General features: G+C 41.3%; 1 protein-coding gene across 1 annotated transcript in view; it reads right to left on the bottom strand.

Moving 5' to 3' along the window:
- usp45 (ubiquitin specific peptidase 45) overlaps window positions 1–22021 on the bottom strand; it is a 51016-nt gene that overhangs the window by 10820 nt on the left and 18175 nt on the right. Inside the window, 4 exon segments of the mRNA XM_079640209.1 lie at window positions 399–486; window positions 16414–16544; window positions 17388–17483; window positions 19654–19805. Of these exon segments, the coding sequence (XP_079496335.1) occupies window positions 399–486; window positions 16414–16544; window positions 17388–17483; window positions 19654–19805 (467 nt within the window).

Raw genomic sequence — 22021 nt, 5'->3', positions numbered from 1 at the left:
GTATTTTACTGCCTGTCTTTTCACCCTCTGTCTGAAACCAGAGCCCAGTCTGCTCTGATTTGTTGGCCAGCTCTTTTGTGATTGGTCAACTGCTTACAGATTTCCTGTCCCTTAGCCTACATTTAAATGTGTAAATACCTTGAGCTTTGTTATAACCTGATTTAGAGAGTACATAAGGTGTCCTCACCTAGCACATTTCCTTCTTTCAAAATGCATTGTTTAAGATATCTCAAATACCTTGAGTACTTTGTACAGATTTGAAGCACCTTTCTGGAACAAAAATTGAAACTTTAACATTACAAAAGATCCCAGCCTAATGCATCATGTACTTGAAAAACCCTGTGAGCTAGGCTTTTGACAGTTATTAGACGTGGATGTGATAATATATGTAAGCTCACTTTAGTTTCCTCTACTCGTATGGAGTCCAGGAGGTAGTGCAGAAGCTCCTGGCTGTCCTGTTGTTGGTAGCCCTTGAAGCGCGGAGCCCTAGAAAAAACACAACAAAAAAAAACATGGATGTAAATCAAGAACAATAGCACATAGAAAATTCAGAGTAGAACTGCAAAAGGAAGCAGCATATAGTGGAAAAAAAGTATTCCTTTCAGGGCCCTAAACACATCTTTCTTCCAGAGATTCAAACCTGCTCCTTCTGCTTAGCATTCTGGGATTTCTAACAGGTTTATACCAGGGGGAATGAGGTCTCTTCACCAGTATGAAGAGGGCATATTTAATCACACCAAGGATACAATAAACATGAAATATTGATATCATTTCAATTATATACTTAGGATAATATCATGTAAATATTCAAGTGCCTTTTAAAGATAATTGTAAATAATTGTATAATGAATAGCCAATTCAGACAACCTTGTTTACATTGGGTTATCCCTGAGGAATACGAAGAGCCATTAGAAGGTCAAAGTACTCCAGAGAGAACAAAGACAATATTTATAATAGGGGTTGACCGATTATCGGCTTGGCCGATTATCGAGGCCGATATTCCGCATTTTACAGATTATCGGTATCGGCCTTTAGTCAATTTGCCGATGCAACTTTGGTTCTGATGCGGCCGTTTCTCTGGCTGCAGTCACCACTGTTCACGAGCAAAAAAAAAGGGTAGCGTCTCGCAGCGGAGAAACTGTGACGCGCTGGGACGGCTGCTAGTGGAGTCTCGCAGCAACTCTGCTTTCTGCACCACAATCTGGTGCTGCTGAATTGGGACTACTAAATGAGTGAGACTCAAATATCAGAAGTTCAGAACAAGTTTTAGCAGTTTTTATTTTATTTTTACTTCATTTACTTTACTCAGGGTAGAGGAAACCAGTTTTAAGATGTTGAAAAGTTCATTAAACATAAAAAGGCATTTCAAAGAAGTTGTGTTATTCTACATTTTGACACCAAGATTTTCTGATTTTACCGCAAATGTATATTGGTTCCAAATATCGGTTATCGATCTCCTTGATTACTAATAATCGGTATCGGCCTTGAAAAAACCATATCGGTCGATCCCTAATTTATAACTATAATACAAAATAAATGACACCTTCACCATGCTTGCAGTCAATGCATCGCCTTGGCTTTTTCTGATTAGAATGGTATTGCCATTTTGTTAATTGGCTAAGCATCCTGGACATTAATGCACAGCGGTTAGAGGGGAGGCTCTCCTTGGCTCCGTCCCCTGGCCGTCCGCACTGAAGCAGATGTGAGGACAGATGTCAGGGGCAGATGGGCAGCCGGGGCTGCAGCCACGGCAACCTGTTGGGGCAGAGCCCGCCACATAACCACAGGACAGGTTGGTCCGACAGGCACAAGACATCAAGAGGTTTAAGTAAAATGTTAAAGATGGGTTTAAGGGAAAGGGTTAACCCCTTTAATATAACTGTGTAGGTATTTTACTGGTACTTAATGGACTACACCAGAGGCCTTTATGGTGTAGTATTAACGCTTCTCCTGGCGTTTTAAAGAGTTAAAACATATATTTTTTGTATTTTGGTTTGACAATGCATATTTTATAGTAATGATTTACAATCGAAGAAAGTGGTAATATTCTAAGGCTGCATAATTAATAGAAATGGTATCACATTTGCAATTTGACTAGTGCATTATTAAAATTGTGGGAAGCCCCACATCTGTTAAAGGCTAGATACAGTGGGGCAAAGAAGTATTTAGTCAGCCACCAATTGTGCAAGTTCTCCCACTTAAAAAGATTAGAGAGGCCTGTCATTTTCATCGTAGGTATACCTCAACTATGAGAGACAAAATGAGAAAAAAAAAATCCAGAAAATCACATTGTCTGATTTTTAAAGAATTTATTTGCAAATGATGGTGGAAAATAAGTATTTGGTCACCTGCAAACAAACAAGATTTCTGGCTCTCACAGACCTGTAACTTCTTCTTTAAGAGCCTCCTCTGTCCTCCACTTGTTAACTGTATTAATGGCACCTGTTTGAACTCGTTATCAGTATAAAGGCCCAGATACACCGGCCCGAAATCGGCAGTAAATGGGAGTCGGGCCGAACATGAGCGTGGGCACGCCCTATTCGGATTGGTGTGCGCCGCACCGTTGGGTCTTTTCTGCCGACCTGACGCCTTTTCTTGCTGATTCAACATGTTGAATCGGCGTCGGGAACACCACCGGGAGTCAGACAAAGGGATAACACTGATTGGCTGTTCAGCTAGCGAATCAGTGCATGAGAAGCGTTAACGGAAGTGAGGGAGGTAAACAAATGATTTAAAATGGAAGATGGAAGACACACGGACGGCTATTTCACCTCATCGCTTTATAGAGCTCCTGTTCGTTCATGTTTTCAATGGACGAGAGTGAAAATGGAAAGAAAAACGCTATTTGTTGTTTGTTTATATCACGGAGTCTGTTCTTCTTCTCTGTCTTCCGGTTGTTCCGGTTGTTGCCTCTTTTGAATGATGAATACACACTACCGCCGCCTGCTGGTAAGGAGAGTTATTGCCAAGCACGCATACGCAGTTCATACGTGCTCGGCTCGGATTTGCGGTGTGTTCCAGTGCGCGAAGTCTGCAAATACGCAGGAGAGTCCGGCGACGCAACAGTTGGTGTCGGCGACTTCTCAAGTGACTGGCCGGTGTATCTGGGCCTTAAAAGACACCTGTCCACAACCTCAAACAGTCACACCCCAAACTCCACTATGGCCAAGACCAAAGAGCTGTCAAAGGACACCAGAAACAAAATTGTAGACCTGCACCAGGCTGGGAAGACTGAATCTGCAATAGGTAAGCAGCTTGGTGTGAAGAAATCAACTGTGGGAGCAATTATTAGAAAATGGAAGACGTACAAGACCACTGATAATCTCCCTCGATCTGGGGCTCCACACAAGATCTCACCCCGTGGGGTCAAAATGATCACAAGAACGGTGAGCAAAAATCCCAGAACCACACGGGGGGACCTAGTCAATGACCTGCTGGGACCAAAGTAACAAAGGCTACCATCAGTAACACACTACGCCGCCAGGGACTCGAATCCTGCAGTGCCAGACGTGTCCCCCTGCTTAAGCCAGTACATGTCCAGGCCCGTCTGAAGTTTGCTAGAGAGCATTTAGATGATCCAGAAGGGGATTGGGAGAATGTCATATGGTCAGATGAAACCAAAATAGAACTTTTTGGTAAAAACTCAACTAGACGTGTTTGGAGGAGAAAGAATGCTGAGTTGCATCCAAAGAACACCATACCTACTGTGAAACATGGGGGTGGAAACATCATGCTTTGGGGCTCTTTTTCTGCAAAGGGACCAGGACGACTGATCCGTGTAAAGGAAAGAATGAATGGGGCCATGTATCGTGAGATTTTGAGTGACAACCTCCTTCCATCAGCAAGGGCATTGAAGATGAAACGTGGCTGGGTCTTTCAGCATGATAATGATCCCAAATACACCGCCCGGGCAACGAAGGAGTGGCTTCGTAAGAAGCATTTCAAGGTCCTGGAGTGGCCTAGCCAGTCTTCAGATCTCAACCCCATAGAAAATCTTTTGAGGGAGTTGAAAGTCCGTGTTGCCCAGCGACAGTCCCAAAACATCACTGCTCTAGAGGAGATCTGCATGGAGGAATGGGCCAAAATACCAGCAACAGTGTATGAAAACCTTGTGAAGACTTACAGAAAACGTTTGACCTCTGTCATTGCCAACAAAGGGTATATAACAAAGTATTGAGATTAACTTTTGTTATTGACCAAATACTTATTTTCCACCATAATTTGCAAATAAATTCTTTAAAAATCAGACAATGTGATTTTCTGGATTTTTTTTCTTCTCATTTTGTCTCTCATAGTTGAGGTATACCTAGGATGAAAATTACAGGCCTCTCTCATCTTTTTAAGTGGGAGAACTTGCACAATTGGTGGCTGACTAAATACTTTTTTGCCCCACTGTATGTGTTGAATGAAGTATTGTGGAGCTGCAGAGATATCCCTGTATACAAACGGTATTATAGAGATTAAACTAAACAAGCTGGTTTGGTACAGATCCTCTTATTAAAAAACTTAAAATGCAGAATTATGATTAATAAAAAATATCAATAACAAATAACTCAATTCATAATTTTTTCCAATTTGTGCAGCCCTATAACATTCTGATAAAAAGGTATGGAAATAACACACTGAAATCATTACAGCCATGTGTGTTCTTTTCATCATCATAGCAGCATTGTTTTTTACAGCCTTTCATTAATGCCATTCACAGTTCTACTTAGAAGAATAATTCACTTGAAATGAATAATCCCTCTAAAACATGCTGACATGTTGCCCCAGAACGGATGTCCGTGGTTGTGGGAGTGATGGCCAACCACCTGCCCTCAACACAGGTCATAACCAGGAGGTCTAGAGGAGCCTAAAGCCACCCCCTCCTCTACATACAGTCACGCTATCTGTCTCTTATGCCCTTTTCCGTGCAGACACATGGGCAAGGGTGGTTGGAGGGTATTGAGGTTGGTACAAGGCACATATGTCATTTATTTGCCGGCTTGAAAACTGAACAGCATGTGAAGGAATGTTTCCCTCTGGTTCTGCTGACTAGTCTCCCAAGAGAGAGACACACTGAGAGGCAATTAAAGCAAAACAGGGAAGGAAATGAGTGAGACAGAAAAAGAGTCTGAGACAGAAATGCAGAGAGAAAAAAAGTATAAAAAAGGTTGGTTGGGATCAGTGGAGATGGTGAGGTCTGGAAGCTCATCCCAGTGGAGAGAAGCAGAAGGGCCCTGTAGCGCTGCTCTCAATCTGGCCAATGCAAACAGCTGCGGTGCTAACACAATTAATAGCCGGATGAGTTAGTACCAGACACAAGGCCACACAAGCACACACACACAAACACAAGCTCACACACACACAAGCTCACACACACACACACACACACACACACACACACACACACACACACACACACACACACACACACACACACACACACACACACACACACACACACACACACACACAGTATGAGCAACACAATGCCCCCTCACACAACTATACAAAAAAAAAACTCTGACTCATTGATGTGCATACCAATTCCTATAGAGACTATAACAACAATGCCATTTGCAATATACTGCTTAGCTATTTAATATTATTATGAATTTAGAAATTGTTGAGTCACTAACCTTTAATAACGCTGGTGTTTATTTTTTTACAATGGATTTTTCCTTTTTTCTATGTGCTAGCCTCTTTATTGAATTCATGTCAGCTAAACCAATTTATTTGTGCTACTTATCTGCACTGTCCCTTTTACTATAACACGGTCAATTTACTGATTCTAATGTAGATGTTGGTAAAAAATGTGTGACATCAAAACATATAGAAGTGCACAAAACAAAATCTTTACACATTCCTTCCAATATTTGGACAGATTTGATCTTTACGAACAATACAAGTTTTTGGGTAAGAATCAAGCTTATATTATATGTTTGCTTGATGCCTCTGTAGCTAGGTGAAAATCTATTAAAAAGTTTTTTCTTCTATGTGTGAGTGGATGCTGTTTGGATTTTTACATCACTTTATAATTAAGTAAACACCTTATCAAATCATTTTATCATATAATCTATCTCAGATATTAGAGTGGGCCTATATTTGAATAATATAGTGTAGGACCATACCTATATAAGGCATATTTATACTTTTTATTTTTCAAAATACCAAACAGATCATGCATTTTAGCCATTCCTTATTTCGCTCAATTTAACACTGTCTTTTCATGGGCTGATTCTGTGAGAACAGCACCATCTACAGGCCTGGCATATGTACTACAGCGTCTCCAGCGCTTTCGAACGGCAATGTCCGTGGCTGTCTCCTCCTGATTGGTGGAGTTGGCCCAATAGCCGTAGCGCCGCTTCTGTGACGTCATAGAAGTGTTCAAATCTGGATCAGTCTGTATCAGATTCGTTGCAGCCCCTTTTTAAGAGATTTGGGTATGGAGGAAAATAGAGAGGGTTGTGTTTTCTGACACTTGGTGAGTTCCCTGGAACACCGGGGACACATATTCATGTACAGTGGGGCAAAAAAGTATTTAGTCAGCCACCAATTGTGCAAGTTCTCCCACTTAAAAAGATGAGAGAGGCCTGTAATTTTCATCCTAGGTATACCTTAACTATGAGAGACAAAATGAGAAAATCACATTGTCTGATTTTTAAAGAATTTATTTGCAAATTATGGTGGAAAATAAGTATTTGGTCAATAACAAAAGTTAATCTCAATACTTTGTTATACTGTATACCCTTTGTTGGCAATGACAGAGGTCAAACGTTTTCTGTAAGTCTTCACAAGGTTTTCAGACACTGTTGCTGGTATTTTGGCCCATTCCTCCATGCAGATCTCCTCTAGAGCAGTGATGTTTTGGGACTGTCGCTGGGCAACACGGACTTTCAACTCCCTCCAAAGACGTTCTATGGGGTTGAGATCTGGAGACTGACTAGGCCACTCCAGGACCTTGAAATGCTTCTTACGAAGCCACTCCTTCGTTGCCCGGGCGGTGTGTTTGGGATCATTGTCATGCTGAAAGACCCAGCCACGTTTCATCTTCAATGCCCTTGCTGATGGAAGGAGGTTGTCACTCAAAATCTCACGATACATGGCCCCATTCCCTCTTTCCTTTACACGGATCAGTCATCCTGGTCCCTTTGCAGAAAAACAGCCCCAAAGCATGATGTTTCCACCCCCATGTTTCACAGTAGGTATGGTGTTCTTTGGATGCAACTCAGCATTCTTTCTCCTCCAAACACGTCTAGTTGAGTTTTTACCAAAAAGTTCTATTTTGGTTTCATCTGACCATATGACATTCTCCCAATCCTCTTCTGGATCATCTAAATCAGGGGTTCCCAAAGTGTGAGGCGCGCCTCCCCTGGGGGGCACCAGAGAGCTTCAAGGGAGGCGCAGCCGCCAGAAAAAAAAGAGAAACAGTGAAATCTAGCTAGTTAACTTCATGGATGTATAAGGTTAACTTCAGCTAAATGTAGCGAGCGGCAAAATATGGATAGATTTTTAGTGAAGTTACCTAAAGTGAGAGAGGAGACAGCGTCTGTAGGATTTTCATGGACCGGTCCTGATGACACTCCACAGTGTGTTATCTGCAACGAGGTGCTAGCTAATGACAGTATGAGACCATGTAAACTCCGGCGTCATATTGAGACAAAACACCCATGTTTGGTGACCAAGCCACAGAAGTTTTTTGACCGGAAGCTTGAGGAATTGCAGTCACAGAAAAATGTCATTGACACATTTAGCCCTGTGAATACAAAGGCAACCGAAGCATCATACCGAGTGGCGTTACGGATAGCTAAGGCAGGTAAACCTCACAACATTGGTGAAACGTTACTCCTCCCTGCTGCTAAAGACATCTCCGTCTCAACTATTTCTCTCCGAGTGCAACGTATGAGGAAGCTGCCATCCTTAACCTCAACATGTTTAAAATATAAAGATCAAGAGGTTTAAAAAAGCTATTGTTTAATGTTTTAAGGAGGTGACGCTCAGCCAATCAAAAAAGAGAAAGGTAGCGAAAACAGAGCATTTTATGACATTTTCTCTCACTGGACCTCTTTGAAATGCAATTGAATACCCCTGCATTATAGCAACAACAACAATAATAATAATAATAATAATAATAATAATAGCAATAATAATTGGGAGGGGGGCGCGGCTGTGATTATGTTCTCTGAGGGGAGGCTCATCTTCCCACACTTTGGGAACCCCTGATCTAAATGCTCTCTAGCAAACTTCAGCCGGGCCTGGACATGTACTGGCTTAAGCAGGGGGACACGTCTGGCACTGCAGGATTTGAGTCCCTGGCGGCCTAGTGTGTTACTGATGGTAGCCTTTGTTACTTTGGTCCCAGCTCTCTGCAGGTCATTGACTAGGTCCCCCCGTGTGGTTCTGGGATTTTTGCTCACCGTTCTTGTGATCATTTTGACCCCACGGGGTGAGATCTTAAGTAAAGCCCCAGATCGAGGGAGATTATCAGTGGTCTTGTATGTCTTCACACAGTTGATTTCTTCACACCAAGCTGCTTAGCTATTGCAGATTCAGTCTTCCCAGCCTGGTGCAGGTCTACAATTGTGTTTCTGGTGTCCTTTGACAGCTCTTTGGTCTTGGCCATAGTGGAGTTTGGAGTGTGACTGTTTGAGGTTGTGGACAGGTGTCTTTTATACTGATAACGAGTTCAAACAGGTGCCATTAATACGGTTAACAAGTGGAGGACAGAGGAGGCTCTTAAAGAAGAAGTTACAGGTTTGTAAGAGCCAGAAATCTTGTTTGTTTGTAGGTGACCAAATACTTATTTTCCACCATCATTTGCAAATAAATTCTTTAAAAATCAGACAATGTGATTTTCTGGATTTTTTTTTCTCATTCTGTCTCTCATAGTTAAAGTATACCTAGGATGAAAATGACAGGCCTCTCCCATATTTTTAAGTGGGAGAACTTGCACAATTGGTGGCTGACTAAATATTTTTTAGCCCAACTGTATAAAAGACGTACAAAAGTGCATATTGCATGATAGGTCACCTTTAAGCTACACTGTGCAACAAACATATATCTTTGTATTTTATATTTGAGGGGATTTATGTGACAAGCCTCTTGGTTCTGCCTGCATATTTTTACTGTACTGCTGTAAATATGCTTCCTCTCCTCAAACTTATGGACACATATGTGCCACCTTTGCCTCTCTCTCTCTGATAACAATTTAAGGTTTCGAAAATTCAGAAAAATCATTACCAGCCTTGGAAATGATTCACTGTCAGCTTCTTTGTAAACAATGTATTTCTCAACTTGTGCTCACATGCACCGACTTTTTCTGTTTTGTATAAAGGCAATCAACATCCTCCTATTTTCAGATTCTGTAACAGTCACCGGTAGACCAGAGTGGAGGGATTCTCATCATCCGATTGTAAAGTTAGAATCCCAGGAATGTGCTTCTCGGCTCCTGCACAAACAAATATTTGTATTACTTTTTGGACCATCTGTGAATATCTTCCTCCTTTTTTCCATCCTGAAAGGGGTGTACCTCCTGATCAGACCAGTATGCCAGCCCTGCCTCTTTGTTTGTGTCTTGCAAGAATGTAGATGTGTGTGTGTGTGTGTGTGTCCTGGATGCCAGAGCAATAGATGGAATCTATTGTGCTATTTCTATCAGGGATTCATCAGGACTTCTTATAAAGGATTATGAACAACATTGCGGGCTGGAATACGTTTATTTTCTACAAGAAAGTGTCCAGTGGCCGTGCTGAAAAGGGAATCAGTCCTTGAAAGATGCAGGTGTAGCTGAATGCCTGTGTGTGGAGTTCTCCTCCAGCTTATACATTAGATATACATAGAGATAGCATCTTGATAAATAGCAGCAGTAGTCAGGCAGTATGAAAACCGCTGTCCCTGACCTCAGACTCCAGGTGCCCAGGAGGAAGTAGATAAATATTGAATCAAATGTTACTTCTCCCAGTTTTTAACCACTGATAAGCCTAGACCAGGGGTCTGCAACCTTTTTGACCAAAAGAGCCATTTTGCTCCTTTTTCCCCAAAAATGTTTTGTCTGGAGCCGCAAAACATATTTTATAGCTTGATAGCTTATAAAGTTGTATTTATTGTTATATCAGACAAAAACTAAACTTTTTTTTTTCATTTATTAGGCTATTTATTACAATATATAAAACTGTTAACCTCTAATAAGAAACAAAGAACTCCTATAAGGAGAATTAAAAATAATACACAGGCCTACTTTAAAATAAATTAAACACAGCACTTGGGGAGTCCTCTGCACATTTGAAGGAACAAATATATAATTAAAATGGGCCCACTTTGAAATAAATAAAACATATAGCTGCACCCTAAAAAGAGTTAAAGGTAGGGTAGGTAAGAATGGAGAAACCAGTTTGAAAATACACAACCGGAAAAAATCTGCCTCTTCCTTCAGACTTCTTTACAGAGCCCCTCCTCCAACACACACGAACGCGCACATGACCAATGAGGGCACGAGATAAGTTTGTGCACAGATGGAAGGCTGACAGGCAGGTAGGCCATCCAGTTATTTTAGCCGGTAACATACCGGTAAACCAGCATCGCTTGCTGTGAAAGCATATAACTCTGTCCACGCAGAATTAAATCCTGTGTTCCTCCGGTACTTTTCTTTTCTTTGATTAATCCATAGTTCGCTCATGGAGCCGGGGGTCAGGTTATTCGCCAGCAAGAAAAGGCGCTAGCGCGGGACCGTAGCAGGATGTGACGCATATTTTAGTTGACCTAATTAAAACCGTTTTGTTTTTTTATTTATGTGTCACATTATCACCTCAAAAATACAAGATACGAAACATTTTCAACCATGCAACAAAAAAGTCCTACAAATACTTTTATTTTATTTCCTTCTTATTTTTGTCTAAGCTCAAGGGAGCCAGAGCAGAGGGCTTAAAGGGCCGCATGCGGCTCGAGGGCCGCGGGTTGCCGACCCCTGGCCTAGACATAGCCTGCCCTGGGTACAAGCTGGGACCCTCTCTGGCACCAGATACAGTGTGTGGTGCTGACCGTCAAACCCATGGAGCTTGGCACTGCTCCGAGCCCAGACCAGAGCCCTTTCCCTTGGCAGGAGGAACAGGCAGGCTGTTGGGTACTCAGCTGGTTGAGGTCAAATGTGAACACAAGCGTAGAATCCATTCACTGTATATATGAGGTGGAAACACATAAACACAAACCGGGGCTCAATAGGGCTCCAGCGTTGCACACAAACACTCAAACACTCAAACTCACCCTCTTTTCGGAGCAGAAAATCCTTATTAACTTGCCTGTCAACACTAAGAAGGACAGGGAAAGAGAAATGAGAAAGCGCTCTCTGCCCCCACAGGGCCAAGGGCAGACCCACACCTCTCAGAATGACAAGAGCTTGCGGTGAAGACGATGATAGCTATATTCACAGAGTGTAGCCGTTACAGAGGTCAGAAGTGGAGACATGTGTTCCTTGTCAACAGGAGTTGTTCTTGACTCTTTCCTTTTCAGCTCAAAGCTTTAGTAGGGGCTGAAAGTAGAGGAGTCGCTGTGTGGGAATCCACTAGAGAAGCGTTGCAGAGATCAAGCAGGCTTTGTGGATGTTTAACAAAATAGCATATAAGTGAATTAGGCCTTGAAAGTGCAATATTTCTTCCAAGAAAATCAGAAACAGGAGCTGAAATCTTGATGGACATCATTCGATTAAATATAACCCTATTTCCCTTAAAACTGTTAAAAGAGGCAAGATTACAAAGTATCACAAGTGATAATAACACTTTGAGGATCCTTTAGTCTTAAACAATGTGCTTTCGCATCGCTGCTACAGTAACACTGCTTCACAGGCTGATGGAAACAAAAACAAAAAAATGAAACTTTTGACCTAAAACTCATGGTTTAGATCAGTGGTTCCCAACCTGGGGGTCGCCAAAGATCGCAGGGGGGGCACCAGACCTCAGATGATTTGAGGCCTAATATCATATTTAGAATAAAATTTTTTTTTTAAATTACATATAAAAAAAAAATTACGTATCATTTTTTGTACATATTGTAACGCAATACATGATTGGTGCAAAAAGCCTTGTCTATATTACAATAAAATATAGAAATTAATTGATTAACTAAAATAAAAATTCAAAAAATTCATCTGATACTCCTCCGATTGGCGCCAACATTGACGTTACTGTGTCAGCTTTCATAATAATAACAGTTTGCTGCGCTTAACAGCTAGCGACCGACTTCATAAGGTGAATATTTTTGTCTAAAAATTTCTGAAAAACTTAAAGGAGATGACAGCTCATCTGCAATCAAAAAGAAAATGAGGACCTACCTAGAGAGCTATCTTAACTTCGGTTTCATGGAGGGAACGGACAAAACCCGCCCAGAGTGTGTGATATGCAGAGAGAAGCTAGCCAACGAAAGCATGAAACCCAGCAAAATGAAGAGACACCAACAGACCATGCACCCAGAAACAGTCGGGCGTGATCGGGACTTTTTCATAAAGAAACAACACCTTGCAAAGGCAAACAAGCCAATGGATATTAGAACAGCGTTTGTTAGGGCTGGCAGCGAGGCCTCTTTTGAATGTGCACTTTTAATAGCAAAGGCAAAGAAACCGCACAACATTGGCGAGCAGCTCATTAAGCCAGCTGAGAAACTGTGCGGCCCGCAGGTCGCGGAGAAGCTAAAAACTGTACCACTGTCAAACAATACGGTGAAAGACAGAATTGACAAGATGGCAAGTAACTGCGAGCTGCAGCTGCTCGAAAAGCTTGGAGAGGGGCCATTTACCATACAACTTGATGAAACCACAACTGTAGCAGACGAGGCTGTGCTGATCGTTTATGTGCAATATATAGATGGGGAAGATTTGAAGCAGGACATTCTTATGTCAGTCAACCTTACCACTACCACTCGGGGTGAGGACATTTTTACTGCAGTGGATTCTTACCTCTCATCCCACAAGCTTTCCTATGAGAATTTAGTTGCATGTTGCACAGACGGAGCTGCCTCAATGATGGGGAAAAACAAGGGATTTAACAGTCGCTTGAAAGAAAAGGCCCCACACTGCACAATATTTCACTGTGTGATACATCGCCAGGCCCTGGCCAGCAAGAAACTGTCAGAAGACCTCATTGAAACACTCTCAACTGTTATTAAAATAGTCAATTTCATCAAAGGTCGCCCCACCAACAAGCGTCTATTCGCAGACTTGTGCGAGGATGAAGCGCGCCAAACCCTCCTCCTGCACACCGAGGTGCGCTGGCTCTCACGCGGCCGAGTGCTGGCACGCTTTGTAGAACTGAAGGAAAAAATTGAAGAGTTTCTACAAACTCGTAACCGCGCACTGTCAGAGCAAGTGACTGAGTCATTCTGGATTAAAACAGCATACCTGGCCGACATCTTCAGTCTCTACAATGAAACAAACAAGCGTCTGCAAGGCGTGGAGTCCAACATTCTCCAATGATGCATTTGTGCGCAAACTGGAGTACAGGGTCGGGAAAATGGAGAGGGGGGAGCTGCAACAGTTTCCACTACTGCTGAAACAATCCCAAAACAATCCTGAAACGGTGCCTGTACGTCGCGAGTTCATCCGCCATATGAACGCACTGCAAACGGAAATGCAATCACGGTTCGCTGACATAGACGAGTATGTCTCCAAGGAATTGTGGGTTTTAGATCCCTTTATTGCCAAAGTTGAGGATGTGGAATACCTGGATTACGAAGATGAGCTCACCGACATCCAAGCTGACTCACTGTCAAAGAAATACTTCCAGGAAAAAGGATTTTAAAAGTTTTGGATTCTCAAAGGACCAAGCCTCGCTCCAAAGCTCACACTGCATGCCACGACCAGGATTACACTCCCATTCAGTACGACGTATCTATCAGAAACAGCCTTCAGCGCACTTGTTGCGATCAAAACAAAAGCACGCAACACACTGGACGTTCACAACGACTTTAGACTGGCTGTCACTCACATTACACCGGACATTCCATCCCTGGCTGCGGGCGTGCAAGCCCAAGGTTCACATTAATGAACCTACTTGAACCTCGTCTTCTCTCTGCTACCTGTTCCATGGCAGACAAGCATTTGCTTAATATGCCAGTTTTTGATTTTTGTTTTATACAGGCCTATGCAACCATATTACCATTTATTTATTAGACATAGTATATTCTTTTGAAGTGTCCTGTTCTTCGATATTTGAAATAAATATGATGCATACATTTGCAAGTTAGTAGCTAATAAAAGCATACAAAGACAGAAATGTATCATTTTTTCTTTAATATAAATGTTTCTTCTGCGCGTAAAGTGTCGGTTTCAGTTGGATTATTTGTCAAAGTTGCTCCGATCAGATCGGTCTCCTCCATTGTGTAGATTATTTGCGATTTTTTAATCCACATAAACACATCGCCAAAATCCGGCTTACTTTGAGCATGTGTTTTAAACAGTTGAATCCCTTTGTGAATTGTTTCCACTTGCGCCGTCCTTTAATTTCTTCATACAGCAGGCATCCAAATTCATTAATCGTGAGTCCAATAACCATCAAAGTCACTCCAATAGTGCTCCTTAATTACGCTTTCATCCTCCTTTAGGAAATACTTCACATTCATCCAGTTTGTGACAGTAGTTGTAGCATTTTTGAGACTTTTAAACTTTAATTACCGCTGTTGCCGTGTGTGTGTGTGGGGGGTGTAACCGCTGTTACCAGGCACGGCTGTCACTACCCGATCTGCCCCCCTGCCTGATCTGTACTGCGCATGTGCAAGATGGTCCGCCATACTGGACAACTACATACGGCAACTGTAATAGGACACTTCACACAGTGGCGTTTGGCAAAGCAGAAAAATAACACAAAAATCCGGGAGAGATTAGTTATTGTTATGACAACGTGACTTCACTATTATTTAACAACTCTTTTTATTGGGTTCTTTTATTTGGGGTTAAGTACATTGTCAGAATAAGTGAGACATAGATTTAACTTCTGTTAGACAGCTATATGCCATACATTTTTGCATACATTCACAGTAAATATTTATTCAGTATGATAACTGCCAAACAGAAGTTAAATCCATGTTCTTTTTGTGCTTTGCCAAACGCCACTGTGTGAGTGTCCTAGTTGGGTTGCCGTACGGAGTTGTCCAGTATGGCAGACCATCTCGCACATGCACAGTACAGATCGGGCAGGGGGGCAGATCGGCAACAGCGATAATTAAAGTTTCAAAGTTTTGGGGGGTCGCCAATTCCAACAGGAGTCATTTGGGGGGGCCCTGGGTGAAAAAGGTTGGGAACCCCTGGTTTAGATAGTCACTCTTTTAAGACATTAACCATGTCCCTCAGAACAAAGCCAGTACTTTTAAATGATCGGTAAAGATGCCAAGAGAATTTGCATACCCAATATAACTAGACACTAGCAACTACTGTGAAGGTATTAATATTAAGGTAAATAAATTAGGTTACGGTGCGTGTGATTCTCTTTTAAAGATTAGGGCTCCATATTAGCATTTACTCATGCAGGCCTTTATTAAAGCTCACTTGTGGTATACGTGTACCATATGGGTATTGGGTGCTGAAGCTTAAGGTCATATCTCTCTATTCAAATGCATGTCAGTGGAATGGATTAGCCCTACTTGAAATGAGACGCGTATGAATGCATAAAGGTGTGTGCAGCGCTTGCTGTATGAATGCACAATTGCCTGCATGTGTGTTGCAGGCTGAGATGGTACCAGGTGAGGTGGCAGCACAACCACACACACACATAGAGGCCTATCTGATGAAAGCTAGGTACCAGAATAACTGTCAAAGCCGCACCAGAGATGCACCCAGTCATCCAATGTCAAATGTCCTGGTCACCCACCTGCACTACTAAACAGTGCAACCCCCCCCCTCTACTCATACACACACATAAATGCAAACGGTGGACCCAACCAGTAGTGTACCATGCTCACACAGGAACCCAGCCAACCAGACATCCAAACTGTTCATAAAAGAGAACAAACCCAGTGTTCAGTTGACAAATGTGGGGCTTCCTCCGCCCGCCACACCGCCTGTTCGACCTTGCTCTGGATCAAACATGACACAGGTGGCACAGCAGTGTGGCAAGTAGCAGAAAGAGCCACAAATAGGAAGCTGCTGCTACACATTTAACAAGGTACTGTGCCTGCAGTGTATTCTGTGTGTTGAGCACTGAAAGGCATTCAGCAGGGACAGGTGCTACCTGGGTCTGGCTGGTTAAAGTGGCCAGTGAGGGGATGAAAGCAGGTGAAAGCTGCGGCTCCGCTGTTGTACTGCTGTGATGATGGAGAACTGCAGTACTAACAATCATGGCTAAGTTTGCATACCTTACTGACCCTGAGGTGGAATATTTGCATACAGAGTATAGAGATAGCATTTCGTAGTGGGGGAACTTATGGTGGTTGATAGGAAGGGAAGCGGCTTACTTCTGGCAGAGCTGGTTGAAGAGGATCTTGGGATTGACCGGGCCTTTCCCTGGGTCCTTCATGCTCTGGAGGAAGAGAAACATGGCCGCCGTCAGGGGCTCTGGGCTGGGCAGCATTACTGTCAACGGACCCTGGAACGCAACAGACAGAATACAATTTAGAAATTAATTTCCACATTTAATGTGCAAATAAAATCTATAATGTATCAGTTTTATTTTAAACATGTGCTGAACCTTTTTTTACATTTAAAGGTTATATGTATGTACGTCTATAGGACATTTTCATGACGTCGTCACATTAAAATAATTAAGAAGAAAATGTTTTATTGAGGTTATGAAAATGTATTTATGGCGCTGTTAGATTGCTTCTAGACTGACTCGCTAAAAAGGTGTGTTCCTCCCTATGTGTGTAGCAAGCAAAAGAGCCAACATGTTTTTAACCACTGGGAAAATGTTAGTTTAGCAAGGCTATATATATAAAAGGTTGCTAAATGTTGTCGATTCTGGAATAATAATAATTAATTTTAATTTGTGACATTTGGTCTTTACTATGCTCTGGGATAATTACATTTGTTTGGATCACACAAGCCCGAAACAATCCTATGCAGCCACCCCTTTAATCTAATTCCACAAATATTATAATACTAAATGGAATTTCAATATAAGTGAATGTTGATTGAGAATTTGAGAGAATCAACATTATAAATATAAGCATTGAGCAATTCGGCACGGACTTAGTTTATATACTTAAGACATATGTTTGTGTTTGTAAGTTACATGACTTACATTTAAAACTTAGTAATTAAAATGATACATTTTCAGTTTATGTTACTAATGAATGCTATTAATACTACAGGGAACATTGAGTTACACAGAAGCTTCATTAGAATGATCATTTCAAAAGTAGTCAATCTATTGATAGTTTGTAGAAAACTATGGCTTAGAAAATAGAAAAGACAGCAAAGCAGAATGTACCACATTGGTTTCACCAGTGGGGCTGATCCTCAGTTTGAAGCCTTTCTCCTTCACTTCCTGGATGAGGTCGATTAGCATGTGTGTCTGAGACAGGTTCTGCAAGGAAAACACATTTTATTACTAACATTTTATAAACAATTTAAAAAATCCATCCCGTTATAAATGCCATTAGGTATAGGTAAGATCAACAGATTTCAAGAGGCTGAATACTGCTCATGCAATCAGCAACAAACTGGTCATAAAAAAGTATGAAATGATGAATCCTTCTAAATATATTAAACTGTATACACACAGCTTGTGGCAATTCAATGTGGTCATTTGAAATGAACCTTGTGAAATGTTATCTCCATTGCGGTAGGGTTTAGGAAACTTGTGGTAAGTTCATTATTCTGAAAGAGCCTTTCAAATGAATCCATGATCTCTGAGTTTGAAATTAACAGAGTATCCTTGGTGAGGAGAGGAGACTGAAGCAGCCATTGTCCCTACATGTTAGAAAACATATTTTCCTCTCCCCTTTTCAAAAGATGGTTTTTGTCACATCCTGGCAATGAAGACAGTTGCTATGGAAAACGCACAATGGGGCCCAGCATTGTGAATACACACACAGCTCATCCTCAGACAATTATGTGTTTTCACCCAAAAAAGATTGCAATTTTCAAGGAGACAATACAAACCGACAGAGAGAGGGAGAGAAAAGGCATGTAAAGCGCGCTCACTCCTATGTCAATCAACAACGAAGGCCCCGAGGGTGATTAACAAAATGGTGGAAAAAAACAGCTTCATTGTTAGGCGGCATGTTGGTTTGCAGTCACCATGACACGACCAGAGAAAGGCTGGGGCGCTCTATAGCTGCGTTGTATGGTGAAAATGCTCTGCACCAACTGAGTACCACTCGTGTTCCGGAGGTAAACTCCACACTGCATTTACGGCTGCATTGGATATACTTCAGAATGACCTCAAGGCCTTTTTACACTCATGGTCAGTAAGACTGTAATTTAGTTTACTAAAGGTCGGTCTTCTTGGCAGCAGCACTTGAGGATTGTTTTCGCATTATAAAAAAGGCATACATATTCATTTTGTCATGTTAAAATGGAAATCCCTGAGACTCATTAAGCTATCAAAGGGTCTCTTGAGATAAGCACGGATTTGCTAGCAGGTTGTGTGCATTTAGAAATCCATCTTAAGACCATGCTTCAGATTTAAGATGACACTTTGATCACACCTACTTATGTTATTTTGACAGACTAAATAGTGTAATATAACTTCAATGAATTTCAAAAAGGCATGATGCTTTGTTTCTTCTCTCATGCTGCGTTCACATCGGACGCGATGCAATGTTTGGGGGCGGCGCGATTACATGTAAAGTCAATGCAGAGAAGCGGACAGACGCAAATTCACTCCGACGGCGAGCATGAATCACGCGATTGAAGGGGGCCGCGTCAAACGCGAGAGTTCAATTTTTTCAACTCGAGCGCCAAATTCACGTGACGGGTTCTCGCGAAAGCCAATCAGCGTTGGGATTCCCTCTGACGTCCTTCTGACATCCTGCTGTTGATCAGTTATAAAGATGGAAGTGATGATCGTTGTGGCTGTGAGTGGGTTCCCGAAGATATACGATACACTTCCACAGAAGGTACAAAGCAGCAATAGTTGTTCCTCCATAGTCAAGGACAGAAATAACCACAACGATCTTGCATGGAAGTGTAAACAACCTCAACTGTCCGTGAACGGCGTGGCGCGTCAACGGTAGGTCTGTTTTGAATGACGCGATATAACAAACTGCAAGCCGCGGTGAAACTCGAGCATTTAGAGCGAAACGAATATTCAGATCGCGTCCGGTGTGAACACAGCATTATAGGTACATAACATAGTTATGTATAAACTAACTCATGGTACGGCACTACAATTAATTCAATAAATAAAAATAGAAATATGGACAAGTGCAATGTTCAAACTGCAGGAAGCACAATATTTGTTGAAGGCTTAATATATGTTATGTCTTATGTGCCAAAGATATTCCGGCCTACAAATCATCTCTCCCTCATTTTCTACATACTTGTCAAAACATATTAGTGTGGTAAAGATCATATTAAAATGTCTGAAAAATCTTAATTTAAAAAAAGTTAGTGATAATGAGAATAACGATTTAGAAAATGATTATTCTCTTTCATAGTGTGAATCATATTGCAATTAAAATATCAGTTAAAGTCATGGCAACAAGTTATTTTTTCGAAATGGTGCAGCCCTAAATCAAAGCCATACTAACCTGCATGACAGCATTAAAGAAGCAGGTGTTCCCGAGGTTGTTTATGCCTTTGACGGGGACCAAGGTGCTGTTGGTGGCAGGACTCTTGCCTTTGGCCGAGTCGGCATAATCTGATGGATCCTCTTGCAGCTTGATGATTTTGGGTGATGCTCCTGAAAAAATGATAAAACATTAAGTGATACAGAGTAGCAGCAACTCAAAAACGATTGGGGAAATTGTTCAAGAGATTATCAGTGCCAGCTGTTTTGTTTCTTTTCAAACTTTCATTCATTTTTCTTTTGGTGTAAAGCATTTATGTCTTGATAAAAAAAAAGGTTTGTTAGGTTATTGTGATCACATAAATCAAATCAAATTATACAGGCGTGTGCCGGTTTTGCCCGCAGTGAAATGTTGTACCTGAAATCCTACAATAATGGATTCAATCAGAATATTTGGTCCATTAAAAAAAAAAAAAGTGGACCACAGGGGCCAAATCCACCCAATCCGCAGCCATCACTGAAATCTAATTCTACAAATAAGATAATAATAATAATATAAGTGTAACCTAATCTTTATTTTTTACTGCGCAGAACTCGATTGTTGATTTAGAATTTGAATGTGAACATTATGAGTGAAGTTTCAAACCATCCTGTACAGCCGTAATGGGCAGTCTTTGAAATTGACCAAATAATCTGCTTCTAAACCCTGATTTAGCTTTTACTTTGAGGTTATTTAGGCTAAATAAGTCTTGTCAGCGAAGGTTTAAGATAGAGCTGAGGCGGTGGCAGAGATGGCAAGTTGTTTGAGACTGAGGGTAAAAGTCTGTATCCTTTAAATTGAGATGTTGTCAGGATACAGGAAAACTATTGGGCTTAGCCTTGAAGCGAGACTGGGCTGGGAGCAGGGTGCTGCGCCGGCAGCTGGAAGGAAAGCTGGGTCATTTGGGAAAGCAGATGACAGCTGTAGAAGTTTCCGCTGGTTAGTGTGGAAAGGGTGGGGGCTGGGGTTAGAGAGATGGCTCTCCAGAGCCAGCTGTTACTCCTGATCACCAATGAAAACCTAACCTTAAACACAAACTAAGACACAGATGGTCCGAATCAGACAGTGACTTGCAGAGTAGGTAGTGGAGCTATGCAAACTGAGGCATGCCAGCAGATAACAAAAAAAGCCAACACCATGATGACTCAATATCAATAACACTGTTTGATACATCTTCGTAGCAACAGATTTCAACTAGTATGGAACCCTGGAAAATGGAGATTAAAGAATAAGAGGATTAAGCCCTCATGCACAAAATTGTGTTGATCTAAACAATGTGGCCAAAACAATAATTTGTCAGCATGTTTAAAAGAAGGTTTAAAGCCACAGTTTGGGCGCTAACAGCAACATTTTGCTTTAACAATCTGTTCCACAATTCAACGGATAATGGATATTTCCTATTTTCTTAAATCTTTAAATGAGTAACGTAGTGTATGTCTAGGGCTAAAATTGTGAACTGTAAAAACTTAGGGAAGAAGTGTATGTACTAGGGATAGGAACGATGAATAGAATATTAGAAATTATTCAGGTATTCCAATATGAGTTATGAATATATATATATTTCTTTTTTCTTTTGGGAGGGGTGCCTAAGTTGATTACATATGATCAAATGGAATAAATAAATGTATACGACAGTGCCATAGCTAAGTGTGTTAGGTCTAAAAGGTGTGCTGCCCCTCCCTACTCACAGATCATGCAGACTCAAACCTCATCTTATAGCCAAATTCCAGCTGAGAGGGTCTTCTCTACAGCTGGCCTGATTGTGAATCGTCTCAGCCCCCGTCTCTCCCCTGAGCATGTAGACATGCTCATATTCTTAAACAAGAATGAGTATTGAATAGCTGCATTCTGTGCATAGGCCCTGTTATAGGTTGTTGATCTCTGTTGTAATAGGGTTACCCTAACCCGTTATGTTGTTCGTGTATGATCCCTCTTTCATTTAAAAAACAAGTTATGTTTTAAGCATGAAAGCTGTAGGCCTATAGCTGTCAACTGTTCAAACTGTGATCACCAGTTCAATACATTTAACAGATTTGGCTTGGTTTCTATACTGTATTTATTTAAAAAAAAATAAAAATGTATTTTTGTTTTTTGTCAACATTTTCCACTTTTGTTTTTATAGGATATGTACATTTCGGTTAATCGGCTAACCGTTTTATTTGCTTTCAAATTCCCATCCCTAGTATGTACGCTGTCTTTGTCAGGTGTCAAAGGAGTAATACAATTTGATGTCTAGGTTTGAACTACAGATACTTATTTGTTTTATAAACCTCAGCTACACTTGCACATTGTATCTTTGAATATGTTAATTTCTTCCATACAAAGTGATTAATTGATGCATTTGTTCACG

The sequence above is a fragment of the Notothenia rossii genome (genome assembly GCF_949606895.1).
Source record: "Notothenia rossii genome assembly, chromosome: 7".
In the NCBI taxonomy this organism is placed as follows: domain Eukaryota; kingdom Metazoa; phylum Chordata; class Actinopteri; order Perciformes; family Nototheniidae; genus Notothenia; species Notothenia rossii.
Note: the sequence above shows the minus strand (reverse complement) of the source record. Positions and strands in the feature narration are given on the sequence as shown.